The sequence below is a fragment of the Sander vitreus genome, chromosome 11, assembly GCF_031162955.1.
Source record: "Sander vitreus isolate 19-12246 chromosome 11, sanVit1, whole genome shotgun sequence".
In the NCBI taxonomy this organism is placed as follows: domain Eukaryota; kingdom Metazoa; phylum Chordata; class Actinopteri; order Perciformes; family Percidae; genus Sander; species Sander vitreus.
The window spans coordinates 15,365,726-15,391,341 of record NC_135865.1 but is presented as its reverse complement, the minus strand read 5'-3'; the positions used below and the strand labels follow the sequence as shown (position 1 = coordinate 15,391,341).

At 43.0% G+C, this 25,616-nt stretch overlaps 1 protein-coding gene across 1 annotated transcript in view; it reads left to right on the top strand.

Annotated features, from left to right (window-relative positions):
* lrp2a (low density lipoprotein receptor-related protein 2a) overlaps nucleotides 1–25,616 on the top strand; it is a 48,842-nt gene that overhangs the window by 18,518 nt on the left and 4,708 nt on the right. Inside the window, 47 exon segments of the mRNA XM_078261830.1 lie at nucleotides 112–231; nucleotides 759–875; nucleotides 1,016–1,396; nucleotides 1,725–1,739; nucleotides 2,134–2,382; nucleotides 2,959–3,170; nucleotides 3,301–3,485; nucleotides 3,627–3,855; nucleotides 3,971–4,148; nucleotides 4,380–4,508; nucleotides 5,396–5,562; nucleotides 5,732–5,875; nucleotides 6,054–6,163; nucleotides 6,713–6,890; nucleotides 7,038–7,251; nucleotides 7,359–7,598; nucleotides 7,830–8,018; nucleotides 8,973–9,905; nucleotides 10,033–10,198; nucleotides 10,279–10,437; nucleotides 10,535–10,824; nucleotides 10,928–11,128; nucleotides 11,633–11,875; nucleotides 11,967–12,092; nucleotides 12,747–12,866; nucleotides 13,434–13,565; nucleotides 14,186–14,387; nucleotides 14,479–14,774; nucleotides 15,308–15,974; nucleotides 16,842–17,012; nucleotides 17,100–17,323; nucleotides 17,501–17,678; nucleotides 18,542–18,738; nucleotides 18,854–19,099; nucleotides 19,349–19,477; nucleotides 21,509–21,628; nucleotides 22,400–22,516; nucleotides 22,913–23,029; nucleotides 23,157–23,294; nucleotides 23,431–23,553; nucleotides 23,670–23,798; nucleotides 24,132–24,263; nucleotides 24,394–24,525; nucleotides 24,613–24,756; nucleotides 24,860–25,025; nucleotides 25,114–25,242; nucleotides 25,377–25,600. Of these exon segments, the coding sequence (XP_078117956.1) occupies nucleotides 112–231; nucleotides 759–875; nucleotides 1,016–1,396; nucleotides 1,725–1,739; nucleotides 2,134–2,382; nucleotides 2,959–3,170; nucleotides 3,301–3,485; nucleotides 3,627–3,855; nucleotides 3,971–4,148; nucleotides 4,380–4,508; nucleotides 5,396–5,562; nucleotides 5,732–5,875; nucleotides 6,054–6,163; nucleotides 6,713–6,890; nucleotides 7,038–7,251; nucleotides 7,359–7,598; nucleotides 7,830–8,018; nucleotides 8,973–9,905; nucleotides 10,033–10,198; nucleotides 10,279–10,437; nucleotides 10,535–10,824; nucleotides 10,928–11,128; nucleotides 11,633–11,875; nucleotides 11,967–12,092; nucleotides 12,747–12,866; nucleotides 13,434–13,565; nucleotides 14,186–14,387; nucleotides 14,479–14,774; nucleotides 15,308–15,974; nucleotides 16,842–17,012; nucleotides 17,100–17,323; nucleotides 17,501–17,678; nucleotides 18,542–18,738; nucleotides 18,854–19,099; nucleotides 19,349–19,477; nucleotides 21,509–21,628; nucleotides 22,400–22,516; nucleotides 22,913–23,029; nucleotides 23,157–23,294; nucleotides 23,431–23,553; nucleotides 23,670–23,798; nucleotides 24,132–24,263; nucleotides 24,394–24,525; nucleotides 24,613–24,756; nucleotides 24,860–25,025; nucleotides 25,114–25,242; nucleotides 25,377–25,600 (9,408 nt within the window).

Below are 25,616 nucleotides of genomic sequence, written 5' to 3'. Positions count from 1 at the left end.
GCCAATAATCAGCTACTTATAGAAACATATTTTTTGTTCCTCTAAAAAACAAAAATTACTTGAAACTAACTTAGCTCATAGATTATATTGTCTAACAATGTGTATTGACAGATCTGAGAAGCACATGCAATCCAGGACAGTTTCAGTGTCCAGACCACCGCTGCATAGACCCCAACTATGTCTGTGATGGGGACAGGGACTGTGTGGATGGGGCGGACGAGCAGGGATGCAGTGAGTATCTTACAGTTTTCCCTGGACGTACTTATAGTCGCTGGTCTCACCGGTGCTCACTTATAACACATCAAGTCTTTTTACACAAGTCTGTATTTGATAAAATCTATTAAATGTCATTCTGATTGTATTTTATACTGAAAGTAGTTGCTGATCAGATCTATTTACATCAGGTCTCTTAACCTTGTACTGTAGACTTTCCTATGACCTAACTGTAAACTTGCTTCAGACCAGCTTCTCACTTTAAAATATTGTGAATTGGAGCTTTATATGCTAATTCCCAATAAAGAATAACTAAATTAATTTGTTATTCATTCATTCTTGAGCAACGGCCTGTTTGTACATACCAGCTAAACATGTTTAAGAAGTTGTAGAGGTCAATTGAACGCGCTGTAAAATTCAACAAGCATTTGCTAAGCCTCTTAGTTTATTGATCTCATTACTTGTGTTGCACAACAATTGAGCTCAGCATACATACAAAACTGCATATTAAATATCAGGTTAACATACTCAACTGGATTTTTCAGTCTACAACTGCACTTTGAATGAGTTCAAGTGCTCCAGTGGTCACCAGTGTATCAACTCCTACTACCGATGTGATGGAGTCTTTGATTGCAGTGATCGCTCAGATGAGCAAGGCTGTCGTAAGTATTTTAATCCTGCCTTTGGTCATGGGACATATTACTTAAGCATTACTCAGTCATGCATAATTATGTACAAGGTTGATTTAAATGTTCTCTAATTTTGGACTGTGCTAACGTGTCTTTGGGTTGTTGTACCTCAGCTACTAGGCCCCCAGGGATGTGCCACCATGAGAGCGAGTTCCAGTGTCAGTCAGACGGGAGCTGTGTACCGTCTACCTGGGAGTGTGATGGTCATCCAGACTGTGAGGATGGCAGCGACGAACACCATGCCTGCCCACCTCGCACCTGCCCCTCTTCACTGGCTCGCTGTGACAATGGAAACTGTGTGTTACGTAGCTGGCTTTGTGATGGGGACAACGACTGCAGGGACATGAGCGATGAAAGAGACTGTCCCACGCCGCCTTTCCGATGTCCGAGCTGGCAGTGGCAGTGTCCAGGCCACAGTCTGTGCATCAACCTCACCACAGTGTGTGACAACACTCCTGACTGCCCCAATGGTGCAGATGAGTCTCCTCTCTGCAGTAAGTCTGATCCCCGCTGTTTTTGTCAGCCTGGAGCATGTTCTTTGTCTTTCACAAATACTTGATTGTTTTATTACATTTCTACATTGGCTGGTCTCCACAAATTCAATTGAATTTCCACATGGCAAACAGGATCGAAGTCTCCACTGATTTTGTTTAATTTGACATTCTCCTAGTATGCTGTAAACCTGGACTTTATTTTACAGGGATTTTGTGTTGAATGTTGCCTGTTTGTCTTTGGATTCTTGTGTTCAAATCATGCATGTGTGTGATTTGACCTGTATTAACATGAAAATGATCTGTGATTTTCCTTTCTCACTACTTTCAGACGAGCCTTTGCCAGGTAGGAACAAACTCTCAATCATTGTTAGAAATGCTGCAAGTAGTTTTGATTCATTTTCAACAAATAGTACATTTATGTACTATTTTGATATTCGTAGATTTGTTTCAAAACATAATCAAACACAAAACAATTGTGGTCAATATAGTCTGTGTGGTGAATATAATAATTGTAATTGTCCACAAATATACATAACAAAATAGTTCTGGCTCAGAGTAGCACTTCTAAGACACTAACTGAAGTAGTTAGTGCTTTGTTGTTTATTAACGATCATTGGAACATGTTTAGTAATTACATAATTTGGTAGATTTTGTGTTTGGGTTGTATGAGTTATCATTTACTTGGTTTAATTTCCATGTTTGGGTTCTAAATTGTGCTTTTCCCGCTTTCAACTCAGATCAGGAGAGCTGTTCGGACAACAATGCTGGCTGCACCCACGGTTGTATCCAAGGGCCGTTTGGGGCCCAGTGCACATGCCCTGTGGGTTATCAACTGAGCAATGACTCCAAAACTTGTGAGGATGTAGATGAGTGTAATCCCCCTGGATTATGTAGCCAGCACTGCTTTAATGAGAGAGGCTCTTTCCGCTGCCACTGCCAGGATGGTTACACTCTCGAAGTAGACCAGCGTACCTGCAAAGCCTCAGGTGAGGAGTGAAATGACTTAAACCATCTGTGCATGGAACATATAGCTCCCGTGGTAGTTGTAAATAATAATAATAAATAATTTCATAATGCAGTAATTTAGGAACTAGGCCAATTATCATCACTACAGTGACATGGTTGTCAAGATGATGCCTCTGCTGTGCTGGCTGTTGGGCACTCCACCAGACTGGGAGACTGACATACCGTCTTTCTTCTCCCATGTCTCTCCTTGCTGCTCTGATTTCTTTAGATAAGACAAATAACATATGTCACTCACTGGCCATCACTGGTGTAATTAGGACATAATCACCAACAAAGGACTGTTTATGGGGAGCGTGCCTGACATGAGCTCCTCTTCCACACAGATAACATGCTGAAAGGCTTTGCAATACAATAGGTCATTATTTGGACAAAAGTGCATTCCCTAAGGATTGCCATTTGAGTAGGGTCTATTTAACAGTCCTGTTGTATAGTTGGGGTTGAATAGCTGTTGAAAAGTTGAAAAGCTGATAAGTGCTCTAATTAGCATGAGAATGGACATGAAAAATAGGTAACAGCGATTTGATGTCTGTTCACAGATTCTCGTCAGGCGTTCTTGCTAGTGGCCAGTCGTAATCAGATTGTGCAAGATGACATAACCACTCAGCCCAATGTAATCCGTTCACTGGTTCGAGATGGACGCAACATTGTGGCCCTAGATTTTGACTCGGTCACTGACCGTGTGTACTGGTCCGACACAAGCCAAGACAGAATCTGGAGTGCTAACAAAAATGGCAGTGACAGAACTGTGGTGAGTTGGTTTGTTCCTTTTTGTCACCGCAGATATATTGCACTAAAATGTTTTGTGTTTAACCCCAGCTTTAAACATGGTTTCTTTTTTTTTTAACATATTTAACTATGAATGAGTCTCTTGTGGACAGATATTTGACAGTGGAGTGACTGTAACAGAGAGCCTTGCAGTGGACTGGGTGGGCAGGAATTTATACTGGACTGACTACGTCTTGGAGACTATTGAAGTGTCAAAACTGGATGGCACCCACCGCACTGTATTAGTCAGTGAAAATGTCACCAACCCCAGAGGCCTAGTGCTAGACCCAAGAGACAGGTCAGTGACGTACTTAGAAACAAGTTTGTTTTAAATCCTGAAATGTAATGTAGTTATTAGCTTAATTCAGTTAAGTAGTTATGGTCTCCACTTTTTATTATGAAAGCAGTTGGTGTTAAAAGACAAGCGTTTGTTTTGCAGTGCTCACCTTATGTTCTGGACCGACTGGGGCAGGAACCCCCGCATTGAGAGGGCCAGCATGGACGGGAAATTGAGGACTGTTATCATAAGCAACAAGCTGTACTGGCCCAACGGTCTAACCATAGACTATCCAAATAATTTGTTGTACTTTGCTGATGCCTACTTGGATTTCATTGACTACTGCGATTATAACGGCAACAACAGAAAGCAAGTCCTGGCCAGTGACCTGGTGAGTGTACGAGAAAGAAACTCATCTGTAGAGATCTGAACAGAGCACATTCAATTTCCTTCTGAATAGCATGTGTAAGACACAATTTCTTTCTTTTGCTACTCTCTGTGAAAAGGTACTACAACATCCCCACGCAATTACCATTTTTGAGGATTTTGTGTATTGGACCGACAGATACATCAACCGTGTGATGCGAGCCCATAAGTGGCATGGGGAGAACCAGACAGTGATGCTTTTCAACCTCCCTCAGCCCATGGGTTTGGTGGCAGTACACCCAGCCAGGCAGCCAACAGGTATGGCAAAGATATTCTATATCAACAAATCTCTGTTGCATCAGTATTAGCCGATGTTGATTGTGACTAAATTGGTTTGGTAGTTCTTGTATATTGATAATGATGCCAATATGCAGCAGGTCTATTGTTTTTGTAAATACATTTAAGAATAATCCTAGAGATCCTGTGGAGATTACTCTGTTGACTCTTTGTGGGTACGCATGTGTGTTTGTGTGGTTTGACAATTCTTAGGTGAAAATCACTGCTTGAGGAGTCCCTGCACTCATATCTGCCTGCTTTCTGCTGTGGAACCGAGTTACTACTCGTGTGCCTGTCCCTCAGGCTGGACACTGGCAACAGACCAAATCACCTGCACCAGAGGTATGCATCCTGCCAAATGGAGGAAAACACTCAACACTCAGTTTGATGAAAAAGGAAGTTGGGTCAGATGGAGTTGATAAGTTGATGTACTCATAAGGAAATTATCTTAGCTGTGGTTATTGTTGTAAAAGAGCAAACCTGTTATTGTGGAAACGATGGTTTTGGCACGCTTTATTTGCAGCCATCGCAATGTTGGTAAGAGGAGAAATCTTTGAAAACACTATTCGTATTATAGATTAATCCAGGTCCTTGTCAACAGTCTTCCATTTAGATTCTCTTGTAAACTGCTGTTCCAGTCATAAATATTAAGAATCATATAAGTGTGTCTTTCAAGGTCTGAAGGAGACAAGGGACCTTTAATTCAAAGTCCAAGGAGTCCCCCTTTAGTCAACAGCTTAACTCATCTCAGGTTTCAGCCCATTCAAGCCAAGCAGAACGCAGACTCCCCCTGAGGCCAACGATTATCCAAGAATGAAAATGCCCCACAACCATTCATCGATTCTAATCTCTGATGACAAAGCAAATCATATTGTCGAAACAAATTTCACCACACTTTATAGATAAAGGCCTGTTAGCTCAAAACCCCTATTTTGCACCAGGTATTATACACTGAAAGCACATTTTAGTTTCGGATTACCATGGGCAAAATCCATATGCAGGAAACATGGTTTCCTAGCTCTGTTTAAGAATTTTTTACGTAACTAAGTACTAAGTAATTCATAGCTTTGAGGAAAAGTCTAGTTTTAGATTATGAGTATTTTGTTTAGAAATTACAAGTCCCAGTGACAAAGCTTTTGCTTGTTGTTTTACTGTAGGAAGAGCAGTTTGTAAAGGCATTCTTAGTCCCTGTTTTTTCACTGCTTTTGCATTATCGTTTCTACTTGTAGTTGAAGATCCTTTCCTGGTGGTTGTGAGAGACAGCATCATCTATGGCATATCCTTAAACCCAGATGACAAGAGTAATGATGCTATGGTCCCTATTGCTGGGCTTCACAATGGCTATGATGTTGACTTTGATGACAATGAACAGACCATCTACTGGGTGGAGCACCCGGTGAGTTACTGTCCTGTCACAGTTCAGTTCAGGACTTGAGTGTCCTCCAAAGACAACTATAAAATACACAATAAAAACTCAATTAAAACATGCTGGGAAAACACAACACAAGATTCACTCAACTCACTCAGCAGTGGGTGAGGTTAATCTGTCTTTCTTTGTCCACCAGGGCGAGATCCACAGGGTGAAGTCAGATGGTACTAACAGGACAGAGTTTGCCCCTGCGGCCATCCTTGGCTCCCCTGTCGGCCTGGCCTTGGACTGGATAACAGAGAACCTGTACTACACCAATCCAGCTACACAGTCTATTGAGGTAAGACAAATAATACTTTGTCCTATTGTTGTTTTTTATCATTACTGACTTAAACTAAGATCAATACTTTTGTGTCATTACACTCTTAATAGGAAAACAGAAAATGAGTGTAAGGGCAGTGTCACAACACACTTATGTTGTACAACAACTTAACCTGTTTGTGATTGTACTCGGCCAGGTTTTGAAGTTGAGAGGGGACATACAGTACAGGAAAACTCTCATCACAAATAACGGCTCTCCAACTGGCGCTGGCAGTCCTGTTGGCATCGCAGTGGACCCTGCACGTGGGTAAGCCCCATTTAACACAGTCCTGGCACGGCCACTCATCCCCACAGCTACTGAGCTCCGAATCGGCATCTGCTCTGCCTCTAGAGAGAACTCAAACCAGTGCTACTGAATACCAGACTGCACACTCAAACCACAGAAACGTACAATAGAGTACATTCAACAAACAATAAAGACATTTCAAAGCCATCCCTTCTCACTCTAATATTAAGACATTGCTCTCAACTCTGATTTGGGGTTAACATGACCATAATCAGTGTTGAAAGACCTCACAAATGACCTGGTCCTCTGTGGGTTGAGAGAAATTTCTACCTTAATAAAAAGCGTTGATAATCCAATGAAGGAAATCAGAAGAGGCTGATGTTCTAAGTTCCTGAAAAGTTAATATTTTGGAGATGAAAGTTTTTCACCTAACAGCGACAATTTGTGTCTTGGTGGTTTGACTATAAAGTGTATGCAAGGCTATTAAAAGTAATAAGCATAGAGATCCATGACTATATTGTAAATGTTCGAGAACCAAACCCTAACCTCCATTCTTGAATGTCCTCTAAGCAAACTGTACTGGACGGACCAGGGAACAGAGAGTGGCATCCCTGCCAAGGTGGCATCTGCAGACATGGATGGCTTAAACCCTGTAACCTTGTTCACCAACAACCTAGATCACATTGAATTTCTCACTGTGGACATCCAAGAGAACAAGCTGTACTGGGCTGTTACAAGCACTGGCATGGTGGGTCTTAGCTCTCTTAGCTCTCAGGAGTCACCATTTGTTCATTCTATAAGGTTCTCAAATGTATGCAACTTTATGCTAATCTTGGTGATTGTACAAAATGAACATACTACGTTTGAATGCCTGTCTGGCATGTGATCTCCACAGATTGAGCGTGGGGATCCAGATGGGAGTAACCGCATCACCATAGTGACAGACCTGTCTCACCCTTGGGGTGTGGCTGTCTATCAAAACTACCTCTACTTCACTGACCGCAACTTTGAGGTCATAGAGCGTGTGGACAAGTCCACGGGGGCCAACAGGGTTGTGCTGCGAGACAATGTTTCTGGACTCAGAGTTCTGAAAGTACATTATCGAGAAAGTGAGTAACACAAGGAGACATCAACCTCCTCATTCACTGCTGTCTGTGTTTAGCTTGTTTTTGCTTTTGCTTTTGTTCATCATACTGTATTCTCTCCACAAACTAAGCGTCTGCAGGTACCTCCAATGGCTGCACCAACAATATGGGAGTGTGTGAGCAACTCTGCCTGCCTCGGACGCAAGGTCTGTTTACCTGTGCATGCGCCACAGGTTTTAAACTTAATGCTGACAACAGGACCTGCACTCCTTACCAGTCCTATGTTGTCATCTCCACTCTGTCTGCAATCAAAGGCTTCAGTCTGGAAGGGGCAGACCACTCTGAGGCCATGGTGCCTGTGGCTGGGAGAGGTCAGTGATTCTAATAAATTACCTACTACTGTACTGCATGCTTCATAGGATACATTTATTTGAGTTTTGTTTTTTTAAATCTTGAGCAAATACAAGTCTAAAAGGAAAAGTTGAGTTTAGGTGGAATAATAAACTGAATAACTGACATGTCACTAGTAACTGAATATCAAATGTTCATGATATGGTTCTTGTCTTTGAAGTAACAATAATGACGAGGTTATCCTCCTACAGGCCGTAATGCTTTACACATTGATGTACACATGGCTTCTGGTTTCATCTACTGGTGTGACTTCAGCAGCACTGTGGCCGCACAAAATGGGGTCAGACGGATCAAGCCGGATGGCTCTGGATTACATAGTGTAGTAACATCTGGAATAGGACGCAACGGGATACGAGGCATTGCTGTGGACTGGGCTGCAGGTAAGCTATTGTGCCAGCTCACAAATGTGTTTTAGGATCTTTGTTATACATCCATTCAGTGCCCTCCTGGTTGCATCTCTAATTTTTACATAAGTCATTCTATTTTTATACACATTTAAATACTTTAGATGCAGGTAAAAGAGGATCTCAGTCAGCTGTTGGAGGTGTTGGTTCTGAAATTGAAAAAAACATGAAAAGCATCCTACCCTTATATTTTAAAAGATATTGTAGCCAGTTACACTGGCTGTTGTTTTCCTCTCTGTTAAAAATGCTGGCAAGTGTATATAGTCTACAGTATATATAATTTAGACAAGTGAGTCATTTCCATGTTGTTTTTATTAATTGTCCCACATTTGTACCACTTCTGTTTTTTTTTTAATATTCTAATTCTGTGCTCATATTCAATACCTTTTACCTCGCTGAATTATATTACATTTGCAACTGCAACATCTAATTTTCCCACAGCGTAGAAGAGTTTAATTGTATCTGAATAAATACACTGCTCCTAATCTGTTTATGTAAACCAGAAAACCAAAAGAAATTCTGACTCGTTTGAATTTGCTGCATGACACATGCCTCAGGCAGCAGGCTGCCCGCTAGAGTCAAAGTTAAGAAGCTTTATCATAATGACAGACTAACACAACAAGGAGATCAGTCCCACAGAGGTGACAAGAAAAGACGATTTAATTAGCTAGTTTTGGAAAAACAAAGACAGCTACAGACACAACAAAGTGTTTCCTTGTTACTCATTTATAATTGCATAATTATAACTGAAGGCATAACGGAAAATCTGTTGTATATTAATAACACCATCATAATGTCAGCTAGTAAAATTTCTACTTGAATTGTGTACCTGTCATACTTAGCAGTTTGTGACTGATGACCTGATGCTCTCAAGTCTTACAAATATGTGATGCCACTTTAAACACTGAGCTTACTGGGTTCTTTCCACAGGGAACCTGTATTTCACCAACGCCTTCCTAACTGAGACATATGTGGAGGTGCTCCGCCTGAACACCACTTTCCGCAGGGTGCTGCTGAAGACCCAGGTGGACATGCCACGCCACATTGTAGTGGACCCCAAAAACAGATTCTTGTTCTGGGCTGACTATGGTCAGAACCCCAAAATTGAGCGAGCACTCTTGGACGGCACCAACCGCACAATTTTAGTGTCATCAGGGATTATTACTCCTCGAGGTCTCGCTCTGGACTGGCAAACTGGCTATGTGTACTGGGTAGATGATTCTCTGGATATGATAGCCCGAGTCAACCCTCAAGGAGGGGAGACAGAGATAGTCAGGTATGGCAGCCGCTACCCAACTCCTTATGGAATCGCAGTGTTTGAGAGTAGTATCATTTGGGTGGACAGAAACCTCAAGAAGGTGTTCCAAGCAAGCAAACAGCCTGGCAGCACAGAGCAGCCTGCTGTCATCAGAGACAACGTCAACATGCTGAGGGACGTTACTGTCTTTGACCAACGCACCCAGCCTGTCACTGTCCAGGAGCTTAACTACAACCCCTGCATAGAGGCTAATGGAGGCTGTGCCCACTTCTGCTTTGCACTCCCAGGTTCTGGCACAGGTAACCAGAACAAAAAATGCAGCTGCGCTTTTGGGAATCTCGCAGTAGATAACGAGAGCTGTGTGGTGTCAAGGGATGATTATCTTATCTTCACGACTGAGAGCACCGTGCGCAGCCTGCGCCTCAACCCCGAGGACCATGCATTGCCCTTCCCTGTGGTCAATGTCCCACGTACCTCAGTGGCACTGGATTTTGACCTCACAGACAGGAGGATCTACTTTACACAGAGCTCAGGCGCAGGAGCAAGCAAGATCAGCTACATCAGCCTGTCCTCTCCCACCTCAGCCCCTGTAGTTGTGGCTTCAGGTAGGTTTGGCACTTCCCTACTCCGCAACATATACTTTTATTTATTCCTCTTGGATTTTTTTAAATTTATGTAGGAATGGATACCAGTGGTATTGCTGAAGTTGCTTTGTTCCCTGTGTTTGGACAGATCTGGGGGCTCCTGATGGCATTGCTTATGACTGGATAAACAGAAGAGTTTACTACAGTGACTATGTCAACCAGAGCATCAGCTCCATGTCTGTGGACGGCTCTCAAAGGACAATTATTGCCCATGTGTCCAGGCCAAGGGCCATCATGTTAGATCCCTGCAGGGGGTAAGACTATCACAACACACACTCTCTTTGTTCATTAGATTAAACTGAGATTTAAAACATAATCCTTCCATGTTCCACAGTTACATGTATTGGACAGACTGGGGAACCCATGCAAAGATTGAACGTGCTACCTTGGGTGGAAACTTCAGAACAGAGATTGTGAACACTAGTCTTGTGTGGCCCAATGGACTGACTCTGGACTATGAAGAAGAGAGACTCTATTGGGCAGACGCCAGCTTGTAAGATCTGAAAAATTCTACTGCTGAAATATATACAAACTTGTTTCTATTACCTTGTCAAACTGCTGCTATTATCATTATTTTGCTCTGCCATCAGACAGAAGATTGAGCGATCCTCTGTCACGGGGTCCAATCGGGAAGTCATCGTCAGCACAGCCATCTACCCCTTTGCTTTGACCATGTTTGGCCAGTTCATCTATTGGACCGACTGGAACACACGCAGCATCTATCGGGCCAACAAACACGATGGTTCTGACCTGAGGGTCATGATTCAGAACCTGCCATCTCGGCCAATGGATATCCATGTTCTGGCCAGCAGGAAGCAGCAGCAGTGTGATAGTCCATGTCAGCAGTTTAATGGAGGCTGCAGCCACATCTGCACACCAGGTACAAGCTGTTTCATGCTGTCACCTTTTTCAGTGAAATATTTTTTTAGTGCAGTAGTTGAAAACCCCAACTAAATGTAAAAACTGCAATTGTATCTTGTTAGGACCCAACGGAGCAGAGTGTCAGTGTCCATCAGAGGGCCGCTGGTACCTGGCTGACAGCAAGCACTGTATCCCTGATAATGGGACTCGCTGCCAGCCCGGCCAGTTTACCTGTATGAATGGCCGCTGTATTCGTGCCCAGTGGAAATGTGACAATGACAACGACTGTGGAGATGGCAGCGATGAGTTGGAGAGAATCTGTGGTAGGGTGTTCTTAAAAGGGCTTGAATTAATTTAGTTTTTTGCATTTTTTCATTGTTTTGTGTTTTATTGAATTATATAAAATCTCACTGTTGATTATTAGTCATAACGGTCCTCATAGAGCCCTTATACCTCCTGCATGAGTGAATCAGAACTCTCTTCTCTATTAAATGCAATTCTATATCTTTTACCTTCACTAATACTAACAAGTTATGTGTTTCTGCTTTAACAAAATTATTTCTTAGGGGCAAAACCTGACTTCAACTATGTTGGTGTGTATGCTGCTTGCACTTCATAATTACATTTCCATTGACATGCACCTAATTCCTAGGTCTTAAAACAAATGAACACTAACAAATGAATCAATATGCTTATATCTTTGCATGCAGCCCCACAGCTGTTGTCATCCTTTATTGCCCTGTCAGGTAAAATGAGCTTCCACTGCATGTGTATTCAGGCCTCTCCATTGGCCAGTGCTCTGACATGTTCTTGATTCTGATTGGCAGCCTTCCACACCTGTGAGCCCACAGTGTTTACTTGTGGCAATGGGCGATGTGTGCCCTACCACTACCGCTGTGACCACTATGACGACTGTGGAGACAGTAGTGACGAGATGAGCTGTCTGTTCAGGCCGTGTGACCCCAACACAGAGTTCACCTGCAACAATGGCCGCTGTATCGCAAAGGACTATGTTTGCAACGGCATGAACAACTGCTATGACAACGGCACAACTGATGAACTTAACTGCCGTGAGTATCCTAAGTTTGCCACAGAAATCAAACAGAGGTAAATTGGTTAGTACTTATAATAAATATCAGTTCTAATTTCTGATTATCTTAGCGGAGAGAACCTGCCAGCCAGAGCACACAAAATGTCAGTCTACCAACATCTGCATCCCACGTTCATACCTGTGTGATGGAGACAACGACTGTGGGGATATGAGCGACGAGAGTCCTACACACTGTGGTGAGTCATTTTCAGGATTAAAACAATATTGTGTTTTATTTCCTGTTTAAGCAAATTAATATTTTCGTCGCTCTATTAATGGCTTGAATAGGCCTTTTTCACGGTTGTAATTAATAACATTAATAATGGCTGCACTCTAATTAGGTGTACCAGTTCCAGTGTCATGATGTTGTTAATGCTCCTCACTGGCTCTCAATAAATATATTGATGTTTATATATTTTAAAAATATATATTTAGTGCACTATGTGGCAAATAGGGACTGATTTTGAAAACAACTCTATAGGTTCAAGGAATGGCACTGATCATACAGCCCTTACCATCACGATAAGACGATACAAAACCAAAAGGTTTTACAAAGAAACACTCAGGAATAAAAAAACACTGGCACAAACTGCTTGTATTATTAATTGTGTGTGGATTTAACCCACTGGAGTCTGTAAGCAGAAATCATTTTGAGTATGATATGTTGCAAGATTTTAATCTGCTCAGTGTGCGTAAAACAGGGTTTTAATCCAACTAAAGTTATTAGAGAAAGGATATAAAATCAGAAACAGACAAGGTTTATCCCACCCACCCCCCCCTTCAGCATGCTAAAATTTCCACCCTGGCAAGTCCTCCAATTGATTCCATGCCTTTCTACGTCTTCCACATAGCAACATCTACATGTTCCCAGAGCGAGTTCCGTTGCTCCAGCGGTCGCTGCATCCCCGCCCACTGGTACTGTGACGGAGGGGCTGACTGCGCAGACGGCTCTGATGAACCCCTGTCCTGCAGTGAGTGTTGCACAACTCTCTCATCCCCCCAAAAACGGGCCTGTTGGCTTTGTGTGTCATCCCCCCCCCCATTATCAGCTGCTCGGTTATTGTGTGTTTGTGTCTGTCCGCCAATCTGCATCTGTGTGCTGCTGTGAGAGAGTGCTGTGAGTGATGTAGCGCAGAGTGTGAGTCAGTGGTGTATTTCTTTGTTGACGATGTGGTCAGTCAGGCCTCCTATTGTGTGCTGCATTCCTCTGTGGTGACACCCCTCAGTGTCCTCTGACAAACAGCACCTCCCCCTCCCTTTGTCCACCAGGGGTTACAGAGCCTCACTTTGGCTTTTGTTTAGATAGCTCACCATGCATGGGAATGTGGAGTTGCCATGACTATTTTGAAAGCTTTGCCAGTGTTGTAATGTGCCTTGCTTATTAGTAGAAAAACAGTGGGGGAAGTACCTGAGATAATCACAAAAAGGAAAAAAAGGGATAATAATTGATATTAAATTTAAATGATTTGGCAAACGATAATAAAACAGTGCTGTGCTGTGTTATCTACAGTTTAATGTGATGTGATTTGTCTCTGCAGTCACACTGGTCAGAACCTGCAACACAGATCAGTTTCGCTGCGATGATGGCAGGTGCATTGCCTCATCCTGGATCTGTGATGGGGACAATGACTGTGGCGACATGAGTGACGAAGACCAGAGGCATGATTGTGGTATGCATCCTTTCATTACCTCTGCTTTCTCTCTTTCCACTTTTTCTTTCTCTTTGTCCTCTTCTTCATCCTTTTCTGCATCTTCCAAATTCATCTCCTCTTGTTCCCTATCACTCCACTTTGCCCCCCTCCTGCTTCCCGTACCCTAACATCATTCAGGACGCTGATGGATTAGGATACACACCACTGGGGAAGTGTTGTTTTGGGAGACACTGGCAGTCAGTGCCCGGCATCTTAGTCTCCTCTAGAAGGTCTCCAATCCAAGGAGTTGACATTCCTGATTTCTCCTGCCTCACTCGTTACTTTGTGCATGTTTCCGTTCTCTGGCATCCTGGCTCAGGGTGGATCAAGACTCTTATGTCTCACCAATGTCTGCTCCAACAATAAGGTGCCTGAAGCTCAAAACTTCAGCACTGCCTGAGCCTCTGTAGGAGACTCACTTCAAACAATGTGGATCAATCACATTAGATGGATAAACATTTTTAAGTCATGGCTGCGTGTTTTGAAATACAGTTTGGAATGTTTGGCTTTCCAAAAATGCAGGTTGACATTGGGTCATCACCATCATTATTCAACTTCTTGTAAATCCCCCTGCCCGATTTTTTTATTTTTTCCCCCAGGCAATCGCACATGTTCGAGTGCAGAGTTCACCTGTGTGAACAACCAACCACCCCAGCGGAAATGTATTCCACGTGACTGGGTGTGCGATGGAGACGCCGACTGTGCAGACGCATTAGATGAACATCAAAACTGCTCACGTAGATCCTGTGGCATCAATGAGTTCACCTGTAGCAATGGCCTCTGCATACGCAGCTCCTATAGGTTAGATAAATTAACTCTTTTAAAATATCATCTGTAATAAGTCTGTTTAGCAACGCAAGTTCATCTTTTGTGGCCTGTCTTCTAAAATCAGGTGTGACCGACGTAATGACTGCGGGGACAGCAGTGACGAGCAGAGCTGCATCTATCAGCCGTGCCAGCAACACCAGTTCACCTGCCAGAACGGCCGCTGCGTGTCCCATGACTTTGTCTGCGATGGCGACAATGACTGCGGGGATGAGTCTGATGAGCTGGAGCACATGTGCCACACACCAGCACCTACCTGCCCCCCTGGAGAGTTCAGATGTGACAATGGACACTGTATCTCCCTGAGCCAGGTGTGCGACAGGAACGACGACTGCTCTGACAACAGCGATGAGAAGGGATGCGGTGAGTGTGAAGAGATTTACAGAATAGTTCAAGGCGCTGTCAATAATATACTTTTAACCTTTCAGGGTCTTCAGTGTGTGTCTGCATTTGGGTTCCTGTGGCTGGTGCATGCTCCCTCTAGGGGAGATGTCAAAGAAGTGCTTGAGGCGATATGGGAAAGACAGAGAAATACAACCACAAATTGTCAACAACCAGATGATAGGACAATTGGGCTTTCCGCAATATTATTAAATGCTGCAGTTAGATTATGTATAGCAAATGACTAAGGAGATTCTATGTTGTCTGTAGATACTGAATATAGCATCATCAAATTAAAATTTTTGATTTTGATTATGTCTAAGCATCTCATATTTATAGTTAAGGTAAGAATGATAAGCCACTGTATAGATAAAAAAAAAAAAAAATTGTTCTGACAAGGCAAAAACATACAGCTTGTCATCTTTGTTTCCTCTCTTCTTGATTAGATTAGACAGAACAAAAGTCTTTTCTTTGCTGATGACTTTAATGACTTTTTTAATATTCTTTGACGGCAGGTGTCAATGAATGCACAGACCCATCCATCCATCACTGTGATCACAATTGCACCGACACACCCACCAGCTTCATCTGCACCTGTCGCCCTGGCTACCGCCTCATGTCTGACAGCAAAACGTGTGACGATATCGATGAGTGTGCAGAGACACCAAGGGTGTGCAGCCAGGTCTGCGAGAACACTGTTGGCTCCTACGTGTGCAAGTGTGCCCCAGGATTCCTCCGAGAGCCGGACGGCCACAGCTGCCGTCAGAACAGCGACATTTCACCCTACCTCATCTTCAGCAATCGCTATTACCTTAGGAACCTATCAACAGACGGACAGGCCTACTCTCTGATCCTGCAGGGCCTGACCAGTGTGGTGGCCATGGACTTTGATCGTGTAGACAAGCGTCTTTATTGGATTGATGTGAGCCGCAGGGTGATTGAGAGGATGTCCTTCAATGGCAGTAACAGAGAGGTGGTGGTCAATGGAGTTCTACATGGGGAGGGCCTCGCAGTTGACTGGATAGCCAGAAAACTCTACTGGGTGGACAGCTTTTTGGATTGTCTCAAAGTGTCTGAACTGGATGGTCGATTTGTGAAGAAACTGGCTGAACACTGCGTTGATGTCAATAACAGCTACTGCTTTGAAAACCCCAGAGCCATTGTGTTGCATCCCAAATATGGGTAAGTCAGGCACAAGGAGGAATTATGAATCTTACTGTATCTTATGATAGAGCAGTATATCAATATATCAGTAGGGCCAGTATCATTGGCTGGGCTGCTAATATTGCTTATCACAATATGTTGGTATCAGCGGATATGATAGTGGATAGCATGAAAGAAAGTGCAGTGCAATAAATTGCAGAGATAAATGTTTTATAGGCAGAATTATTATGCATATTTGATATTTCTTTGTCTTAATTCAAGTTTAATATTGTTAAATTTTATTGCCCTTATTTTATGTGTCTGTAATTTCTTTTCATTTGTTACTAAGTATAGGGAAAATAGAGACATAATAGACAGACGTTTTGAAACAATTTTTTAAATAAGGATTTAGTTAAGTAAAGTAAATGAGCTCCATTTAAACCCAAGTAAATAATTCTTTATTAATGTATTATTGGTAACTGTTGAATGCCTGTAGACCTGTAAGACTGTTCAGGTTACGCTAGCAGTTAATTGAAATGTATAAATAATGATGGGCAACTCAACTGAATGTTACCTATAATTGGTATCAAATCACATCGTAAAAAATGATAGACTCGTGAAATAAAAAGTAAATTTTTTGGGGGGGTTTATTAGTCATTTTTATTCACAATGTTTTAATTTTTAGTTGAGGCAACTAACTTGCCTCTATCTCAAATGTGATGGATCCTTGTCAGAAAGTACTCAAAACAATTATTCAGTATCTAAAAAAAATAAAAATCACTTTGGCTTTTTCTCATACTTAGTGAAAATGAGTGAAACATTTTTGTTCAGAAGTAGAGATTCTCTTTTTTTCAGATATATGTAGATATGATGTGATCTAAAGTAACTTTCTTGGCTCCCTGTTAGATTTGTATACTGGACAGACTGGGGAGACAAAGCCTTTATAGGTCGTGTTGGAATGGATGGAACTAACAAAGCAGCTATCATCACCACCAAGATAGAGTGGCCCAACGGGATCACGATTGACTACACTAATGACAAGCTTTACTGGTCTGATGCCCATCTCAGTTACATTGAGTAAGTTCATTTGTCAGGAATTGATCACACTGTTTTTCCCTACAGTAAAGGCAGTGAGACTTGTAACTCTTTTATTTCTCTTGTCAGATACTCAGACTTGGATGGTAAACACAGACACACAGTGTATGATGGAGATTTGCCTCACCCGTTTGCCCTGACTGTGTTCGAGGACTTTGTATACTGGACTGACTGGAACACACGCTCAGTAGAGAAAGGCAACAAATATGACGGCTCTGGTCGTCAGGCCCTGGTTAACACCACTCACAGACCATTTGACATCCATGTGTGTCATCCCTACAGACAGCCTATTGGTGAGTTAAAATCTCAAACTCTTGTGATCAAGACCTTTTAGTTTATTATCTTGACATGTCCTCCTTAAGTTGATTTACGTATAGGTATTGATCACTAGCAGAACAATACCTGGCCTGTATTTACCCAGCTGTGGTGAACTGAGATTGTTTGACCGACTGTGGCACTTCCTCTGACAGGAAACAATCCTTGTACGGTGAACAATGGAGGCTGCTCTCACCTGTGCCTGATCCGTCATGGGGGGCGGGAACACACCTGCGAGTGCCCGGACCATTTTCTGACTGTCCAAATAGGAGGTGTATCCCGATGCCTTCCCATGTGCACCAGCACCCAGTACAGATGTGCTAACAATGAAAGGTTTGTCAAGATTTCTTCTTGTGGTCGTTTTATGTGCAGCCTTTTCATTGTTGAACTGACTGTGACTACCATAAACATATCAAAACACTGTTAGGATGATAGGTTGTTGTTATCTCATGCCAGGGGTTTTGTTCGTATCAAAATTCAAACTTCAGGGGGCTAGTTCACCCGGTAGAGTGTGCGCCCTATGTAGGCTGAGTACTTTGCAGTGGCCCTGGTTCGGATCCAACCGGCGGCCCTTTCATCCCCTCTCTCTCTACTTTCCTGTCTATACACTGTCACTATCAAATAAAGTAAAAAGCCCAACAAATAATCTTAACAAATCTTTTTTTTTCAAACTTCAGATTGGATTTGTTATAATCACTTTCTCAATCAAAAAAAATCCTGCTAGCAATATTTACAAAGACTGTAGTGTTCACTTGCTCCATCCATAATATTTTATTTTAAAACACAGGAATATACTGTACAGTAAATGTCTGTTTGCTGTCTTTGCAATAGAAAAACAGTGCTCCCTGCTGTTTGTGTCATAATATTATCCATCAAAATCCTTCTGTGTTGGCACAAAATGTGCACACACGGTGCAGTGATGGGGTCAGTAGGGGCTACAGATCTTCATTTTTATAAATATAACTGTGTGTAAAAAGCAATGTAGTAATATAAAAATAGTGTTGTAATGATGCATTGATGTCAAATGCTACATGTGCTGCATTTAATTTTTATGGCCACTTACATTTTTGCAGCCTTTCATACAGTTGTAAGTAGTTGTTTAGTCAATGTAATGAGTTCAGAGTGGTTAAAGGGAGTGACGGAAAGCTTTTTGTGCAACATGTGGAACATTTTTTGCCCTGCCTCTGCTTCAACAGATGTATTCCTATCTGGTGGAAATGTGACGGTCAGAGGGACTGCAGAGACGGCTCAGACGAGCCTTCCACCTGCCCGGCTCGCCACTGCAGGCTCGGCCAGTTTCAGTGCACTGATGGAAACTGCACCAGTCCGCATTTCCTGTGCAACAGCAACCAGGACTGCCACGATGGCTCAGATGAAGACCCTGTGCTGTGTGGTGGGTTGTGTTCTCTAATAGCTATTATTAATTTCTCCAAAATGGAGTGTATTCTTTGTGGCTCACTTTTAGTCTCTGTTATGACATCGCTTATGACTTCATGTAAAAACTACAGCTTCACACCAGTGTGAAACCCACCAGTGGCAGTGTGCAAATAAGCGGTGTATCCCCGAGTCATGGCAGTGCGACGGCGAGGACGACTGTGGCGATCAGTCTGACGAAGACCCTGCCCACTGCTCCACCAGGACCTGTCGCCCGGGACAGTTCAAGTGCCGCAATGGACGCTGCATCCCCCAGAACTGGAAATGTGATGTTGATGATGATTGTGGTGACAACTCTGATGAACCATTAGAGGAGTGTAGTAAGTAATACAAACTTTTTCTTTACACAGCTCATGGGTCTTTCTTTAATTGTGCAAGAACTCCCAATCCCAATCTGAGTTCCATCAGAGCAGAAACTTTGATGTGGGTGAAGGCACACATTACATGAAGCTTAAACTAATCTTACATTTTGACTCCTTCTGGCATTAAATATCCATGTATTTTGATGTTTATAAAAGTACACCACTCGTTGTCTCCTTTACTTGACAACTGTGGTGTTTTCTCCACAGTGGGACCGGCATATCGATGTGACAACCACACAGAGTTTGACTGCAAGACCAACTACCGATGTGTGCCACTGTGGTCTGTTTGCAACGGCCACAACGACTGCAGGGACAACAGTGATGAGCAGGGCTGTGGTGAGTCTGTGACAAACATCCTTGAGACAGGGCTGAGGTCCTGTTTACATCGTCACAGTGACTTGAAGACTGTTTGTTATTAGACCTGGATATGCTGTCAAAGCTCTCCAGGGAGATCAAGTCACATTTATTCATTGGCAGTAAGATGATTTCAGAAGTCTCAGAAGATTAAAACATTCACAGCATGGAAAACAAGATTATGTGTTCAAGGAGTGAGTGAGGGGCAATTAGCCAACACCTCAGCCTCCTGTGGGACATTACACGGTGAGGTACTGGGAAGTGCTGATGGAGAGGGTTTCACCACTCACCCTCCCCCACCATTTGCCTCTCCCTAAGAGCACCACAGATTTATGAGCTGTCCGGTAATATGGTTCTACATATATGTGTGTGTGTGTGTGTGTGTGTGTGTGTGTGTGTGTGTGTGTGTGTGTGTGTTGTTGCTCTGTCCTTGCGTGGGGGCAGGGTTCACAGTCTCTTTGTACTTTGCTACGATCCAAACACACTCGCCGTGGCCCTCCCATCTCTTATCGGAGGCCCTCACTCCATTAGTGCCATGCCGGCGCAGGACGGAAGATCCACGCTAATCTTCCTGTAAGAATGTAGCAGATGGGCCAGGTGGAGGGCTAGGAGGGCAGGACTAGCTAACACTGCGCTATCTTTGACCCCCAGCACTGTGTGGTAGAGACAGCTCAGACCAGCTCTCCTCCACTCCTCTCCCGTCAGTGCTTCCCATCTCCTGCAGTCTTATCCTCTACAGACACATACTAGCATGGATAGAGGCCACCCATCTGCCCTAGGCACGCTGCTCTCCTCTCTAACTGTTGCAGTTTAATTAAAAAACAAGATGAGTTTCATTTCAAACTGACATTTTATCATCATTACTTAATAGCCTAAAAATGTCCAGGCATAGTCTGCTCTTATTTATCTACTGGAGGATCATCATCTTTTCTCAACACTGAGTTTTTAGTCATCACTGTGTCATTCAAAGTTTAATAAACAGACACATGTTGGTGCCATTGTGGTAACAAACTAACGAAGGAGAGCTGTTTAATCTGTGAAACTGGTTGTAATACACTCAGTTGCCAGTTAATTAGGTACACCTCGTAAATTCAGTTTAATACAACAGCTCTGCAATGATCCAACCCTCATGCACATTTTTTAGAGAGGTGTTTATTCAACTTTGTTTGTCATTTTGAAGGCTGCAGTTTGTTGTGCTGTTGAACTGTTGTTATACTGAAAGGTGTTTCTAATATTTTGTTCATTTATTGTGTACGCTCCTAATTGTATTTTCTCTTTCAAGTATTTTCATGTAGCATCATGTTATATTAACCTGGTAAAATAATGCCTTGCTCAAGGGCACCTTGGCAGTGCCCAGGAGGTGAACTGGCATCTCTCCAGCTACCAGTCCACCTCCGTACTTTGGTCCGTACGGGCACTTGAACCAGCAACCTCTCCCGTTCCCAACCCAACTCCCTACGGACTGAGCTACTGCGACCCTTAAAAGTAAAAGATAAAGTTGGTCAATATCTTTTGTCCAAGCAGCATATGCCTATTTGCGTTTATAAATACAAATCTAACCTCATCCTCCCAATACAAAAAGAATGCAGATGCCAAGTGCTCAATCAGTTTCAGACGCACTAAGTCCAGCAAACCTTAAGGTGCTCTTCAAATTGAAACAAAGTTCAGTTACACTTTACTTGAAGGTATCTACATAAGAGTGACATGACACTGTCATGAACGTGCCATAAACATTATAAACAAGTCATGAACATTTATGACATAATTCTGTCATTAAGTGTCATTCGGTTTTTGTCATGACAAGTTAGGGTTAGGGTTAGGGTTAGGGTTCATGTGTCATGACAGTGTCATGTGTTCATGACAGTGTCATGTCACTCTTATGTAGATACCTTCAAGTAAAGTGTTACCCAAAGTTCTTCAGGCTCTTAGGCAGAGCGAGGAGAAACAATGCACTTAGTTGGAGCATAATGCTTTAAAAGGATGACCAGTTTCATGTTCCTGCTTCTTTCCCAGATGAAGTGACCTGTGATCCTAATGGAGACTTCCGCTGTGACAACCACCGCTGCATCCCGCTGAGATGGAGGTGTGACGGGGACGACGACTGCGGGGACAACTCTGATGAACGCAGCTGCGGTGAGTGCTGTTCACTGTCACTGATAAAGTTACATAGTTCAGCTGCGTTTCAGATTTTATATTTTGAGAACTGACGAGAGTGTGAACAGTAAAAAAGCTGGGTACATTGTTTTGGTGTCATCTAAGTGTCTTTTAAGTAGGTTTACTTGGGGATTTAAGCTCAGCTTCTGTGAATTGTCCAAATGAAAAGGGAGTGTTGATGGCTCAAGAATAGACCTGCTATCATTTTTATCAGACAGCAGGGAGGATTTCTAAGAGGCTCGACACTTGCCGGAGTGCTGAGAGAGGTAGTCTTATCAGTTGCTAGAAAAACAGGCTGTCCTCAGCGTGTCAAAAAGAGGGAGTGAAAGAGTCTGTCACCCTTTGCCCTGGAGAATTTAAACATGTCTGAGAACATGCCAGTTAATAGAGATAATGTAGCTTCTCAAAGGACAAACAGAGTCTGGGGTTAAATCATGGTGGTACCGCTCCCCTTGTTGCTGTGCTGCTGATGCCAGGGGTGTTTGTCTCCAGTGAACTCATGAGCTCACTGCAGAGTAACGGCTGCACATACAGCTTGTATGAATGTGGGTGTGAGGAGGAGAAAAATAATAGACAGCATTTAAAAACCCTTCACAGGTTTGAGAAATGTGTCAAAGTTGAATGAAAGACACACAAGAGCTTTTGACATCCATCGGAGTAATGTGTCTGTGTAATGGAAGTTCAATAAACACAAAATTTACTTCTGCACCTGCTTGATTTCACACTTTCTGTTTTCGTGTTTTCCCTCAGCACCACGCGCGTGCACAGAGAGCGAGTTTCGTTGTGAAAATCTCCGCTGCATTCCCGACCGTTGGGTCTGTGACCATGACAACGACTGTGAGGACAACTCGGATGAAAGGGACTGTGGTAAGTGGAGGCTCTTTGTTGGCCTGGTTGTTTGTGAGTAACGGAGGGCTGCACTAAACAAAGAAGCAAAACAACTTCACGTTTTGAAGCACAGACAGACAGGACCACCAATAGTCATCTATTTAAAAATAGTTTATTCACTCTGCTGAAACTGAGGGATTTCTTCCTTACAGTGCTGTCAGAACACTGTTTTAGAAGTTGAAGTTTCACTGAACATCACATATCAAGAAGTTATTCTAGATGAGATGCATGAAATTAAAGAGTATTTCCCAATGTAGGAATAAAGGAAAAAAATGTGGGGATTTTGGGTGACAAAGAAGAAGCTAGTGCTCCCCTTTTCCATGAGTGGTGTATAGTTGAATGTGAAGTAATAGTGCTGGTTTGGCTGTGTTGCAGAGTTGCGGACTTGTCATCCCGGTTACTTTCAGTGTGGCAGTGGACACTGTATCGCTGAACGCTTCAAATGCGATGGCAACGCCGACTGTCTGGACTATACAGATGAGACGTCTTGTCGTAAGTGTCCAGCATTGAGTGTTTTTTCACTTTTTGGTGATAATTACTGTCTCCATCACAAAAAGAGAGCTTTAACATAAGTGAATGTAGCATGCACGACATGTTCTTTTTTATCACTGACTTTCAGCGACCCGCTTTCCCAACGGCACATACTGCGCGCCCTTCCTGTTTGAGTGCAAGAACCACGTATGCGTCCAGTCTCATTGGAAATGTGACGGTGACAATGACTGTGGAGATAATTCAGACGAGGAGCTTCACCTCTGCTGTAAGAAGTGACATAAACACTCATAAAACCCCAAGCTTATTAGATTCTTGCCAAGAACCTGGCAAACTTAATATTGGCTCACTATTTGTAAGTGAATGTGTTGAAGGTTTTCTTGAGACTTTCTGTTCATCTACAGTGGAAATCCAGTGTGAGACTCCGTTCCGTTTCCGCTGTGACAACAACCGCTGCATCTACAGCCACGAGCTGTGTAACTCTGTTGACGACTGTGGTGACGGCTCTGATGAGAGACAGGAAAACTGTGAGTATGATAGTTTGCAGCTCATTCATCTACTCAAACGTACGTCAGGTTCTATTTTACTGTTTTGAACATGCATCTACAGCACCTCTTGAGTCGATATGTTTGTCTCCATCTAGGCCAAAGTCCCACTCATGGACCCTGTACAGATGATGAGTACAAATGCAGTAATGGACAATGCATCCCTCTGCAGTATGCCTGTGATGATTATGATGACTGTGGAGACCAGTCGGATGAGCTTGGCTGCCGTGAGTACATTAACAAAGAGCATGTTAGTAACGGTTTGAGAAAGCTGGATTGAGAAATTAAAAATATCTTTTCAAACTTGCAGGTGTACTACAATTAAGATAAATAAAATAACTAGTTTCCAACTGAGTTAGCAAAGTCAGACCAGTACTAAGTTAAATGGACACATACGCACTATAATACCATGAACCAACTTTGATAATTTATATATCGACTTCAACTGGACTGTACCTGACTGGGTGCAAGAATAAAAACAGGACATATTGTAAGTACTATACAGTTACCTACATGTCTAGTTCGACATTCAGTGTGTTTTTTGTATTTGCTCCTGTCAGACCATGGCAGTGGACACACCTGCAGTAACAACATCTGTGAACACAACTGTACCGACCTGACGCAGGGAGGCATCATCTGTTCGTGCAGGCCGGGCTACAAGCCCAGAACGACAGAAAAACACACTTGTGAAGGTAAACGTCACATCAATTAGTCGCGTCACGTACTCAATCCATTGCAACACTGACACAGAAGTAGTTTTCCACATTCAATTGATGTTTTTCTCTCTTTTTTTTCTCCATTGTCTTCTGCTTTTGGAAACAGACGTGAATGAGTGTGAGGTGTACGGCACGTGTCCTCAGCAGTGCAAAAACACGAAGGGCAGTTATGAGTGTTTTTGTGCTGAAGGCTTTCTCTCTTTTGGTGAGCCGCATGGGACAGAGTGCGCTGCCCAGGGTAAGACGTTCACACGTAGTAGTTTGTGTGTTAAGCCAAATTCTTGCATGCAACAATTGCATTCATTGCACCTTCATTTTTGTATAGGAAACCCACCGGTGCTGCTGTTGCCAGACAACATTCGCATCCGTCGTTTCAACCTGTCCTCTGAGCAGTACTCAGATTATGTGGACAACGCTGAGCACATCCAAGCTTTAGACTACCTGTGGGATCCAGAGGGACAAGGACTCAGTAAGACTTCTACTGTAAACCTTTTAAGGTTGTTGTTGTTGTTGTTGTCGTTAGCTACAGTCAATATAAAAGTTTGGATAACCTTTTTCCCCTGATGCTGTAGGTGTTGTGTACTGGACAGTTCTTGGTCGGGGATCTCAGTTCGGCTCTATCAAACGCGCCTACATGACCACATTTAACGATCACGGCAACAACCCAGTGAAAGAAGTGGATCTGAATCTGAGATACATCGCTAATCCTGACGGCATCGCTGTGGACTGGGTTGGCGGGTAATTCACCAAGATTATGATATAACCATTCACAGAGGATGCTTAAATTCTGTTCAGTTGCTCAGTATGTATTTAAAACCTTTTACAGGCACATTTACTGGACAGATTCAGGCACCAATCGAATTGAAGTGGCCAAACTAGATGGACGCTACAGGAAGTGGTTGTTCCACACAGACCTGGACCAGCCCGCTGCTATTGTTGTCAATCCATCAATCGGGTATGAGGATGTAGAGCTTTGGTGTAAAAAAAGATGTTGTCTGCATTCTTAATTCCTTTGTACAGTATGAAGAGGTTTTGTATAATCGGACAAAAAATAATGTTTTGTCTCTGTGATTATTTCTGTGTTGGCAGAATGATGTACTGGACAGACTGGGGCAGGAAACCCCGAATAGAATCAGCGTGGATGGACGGTCGGCACAGAGAGGTGCTGGTGAGGGAGGAGGACCTGGGCTGGCCTACTGGGCTGGCTCTGGACTATCTGAATGGGAATAGGATCTACTGGTGTGACTCCAAAGAAAACATCATTGAGTCCATGAAGCCTGATGGCACAGACAGGAAGATCGTCATATCAGGAGGTCAGAACAATGACAG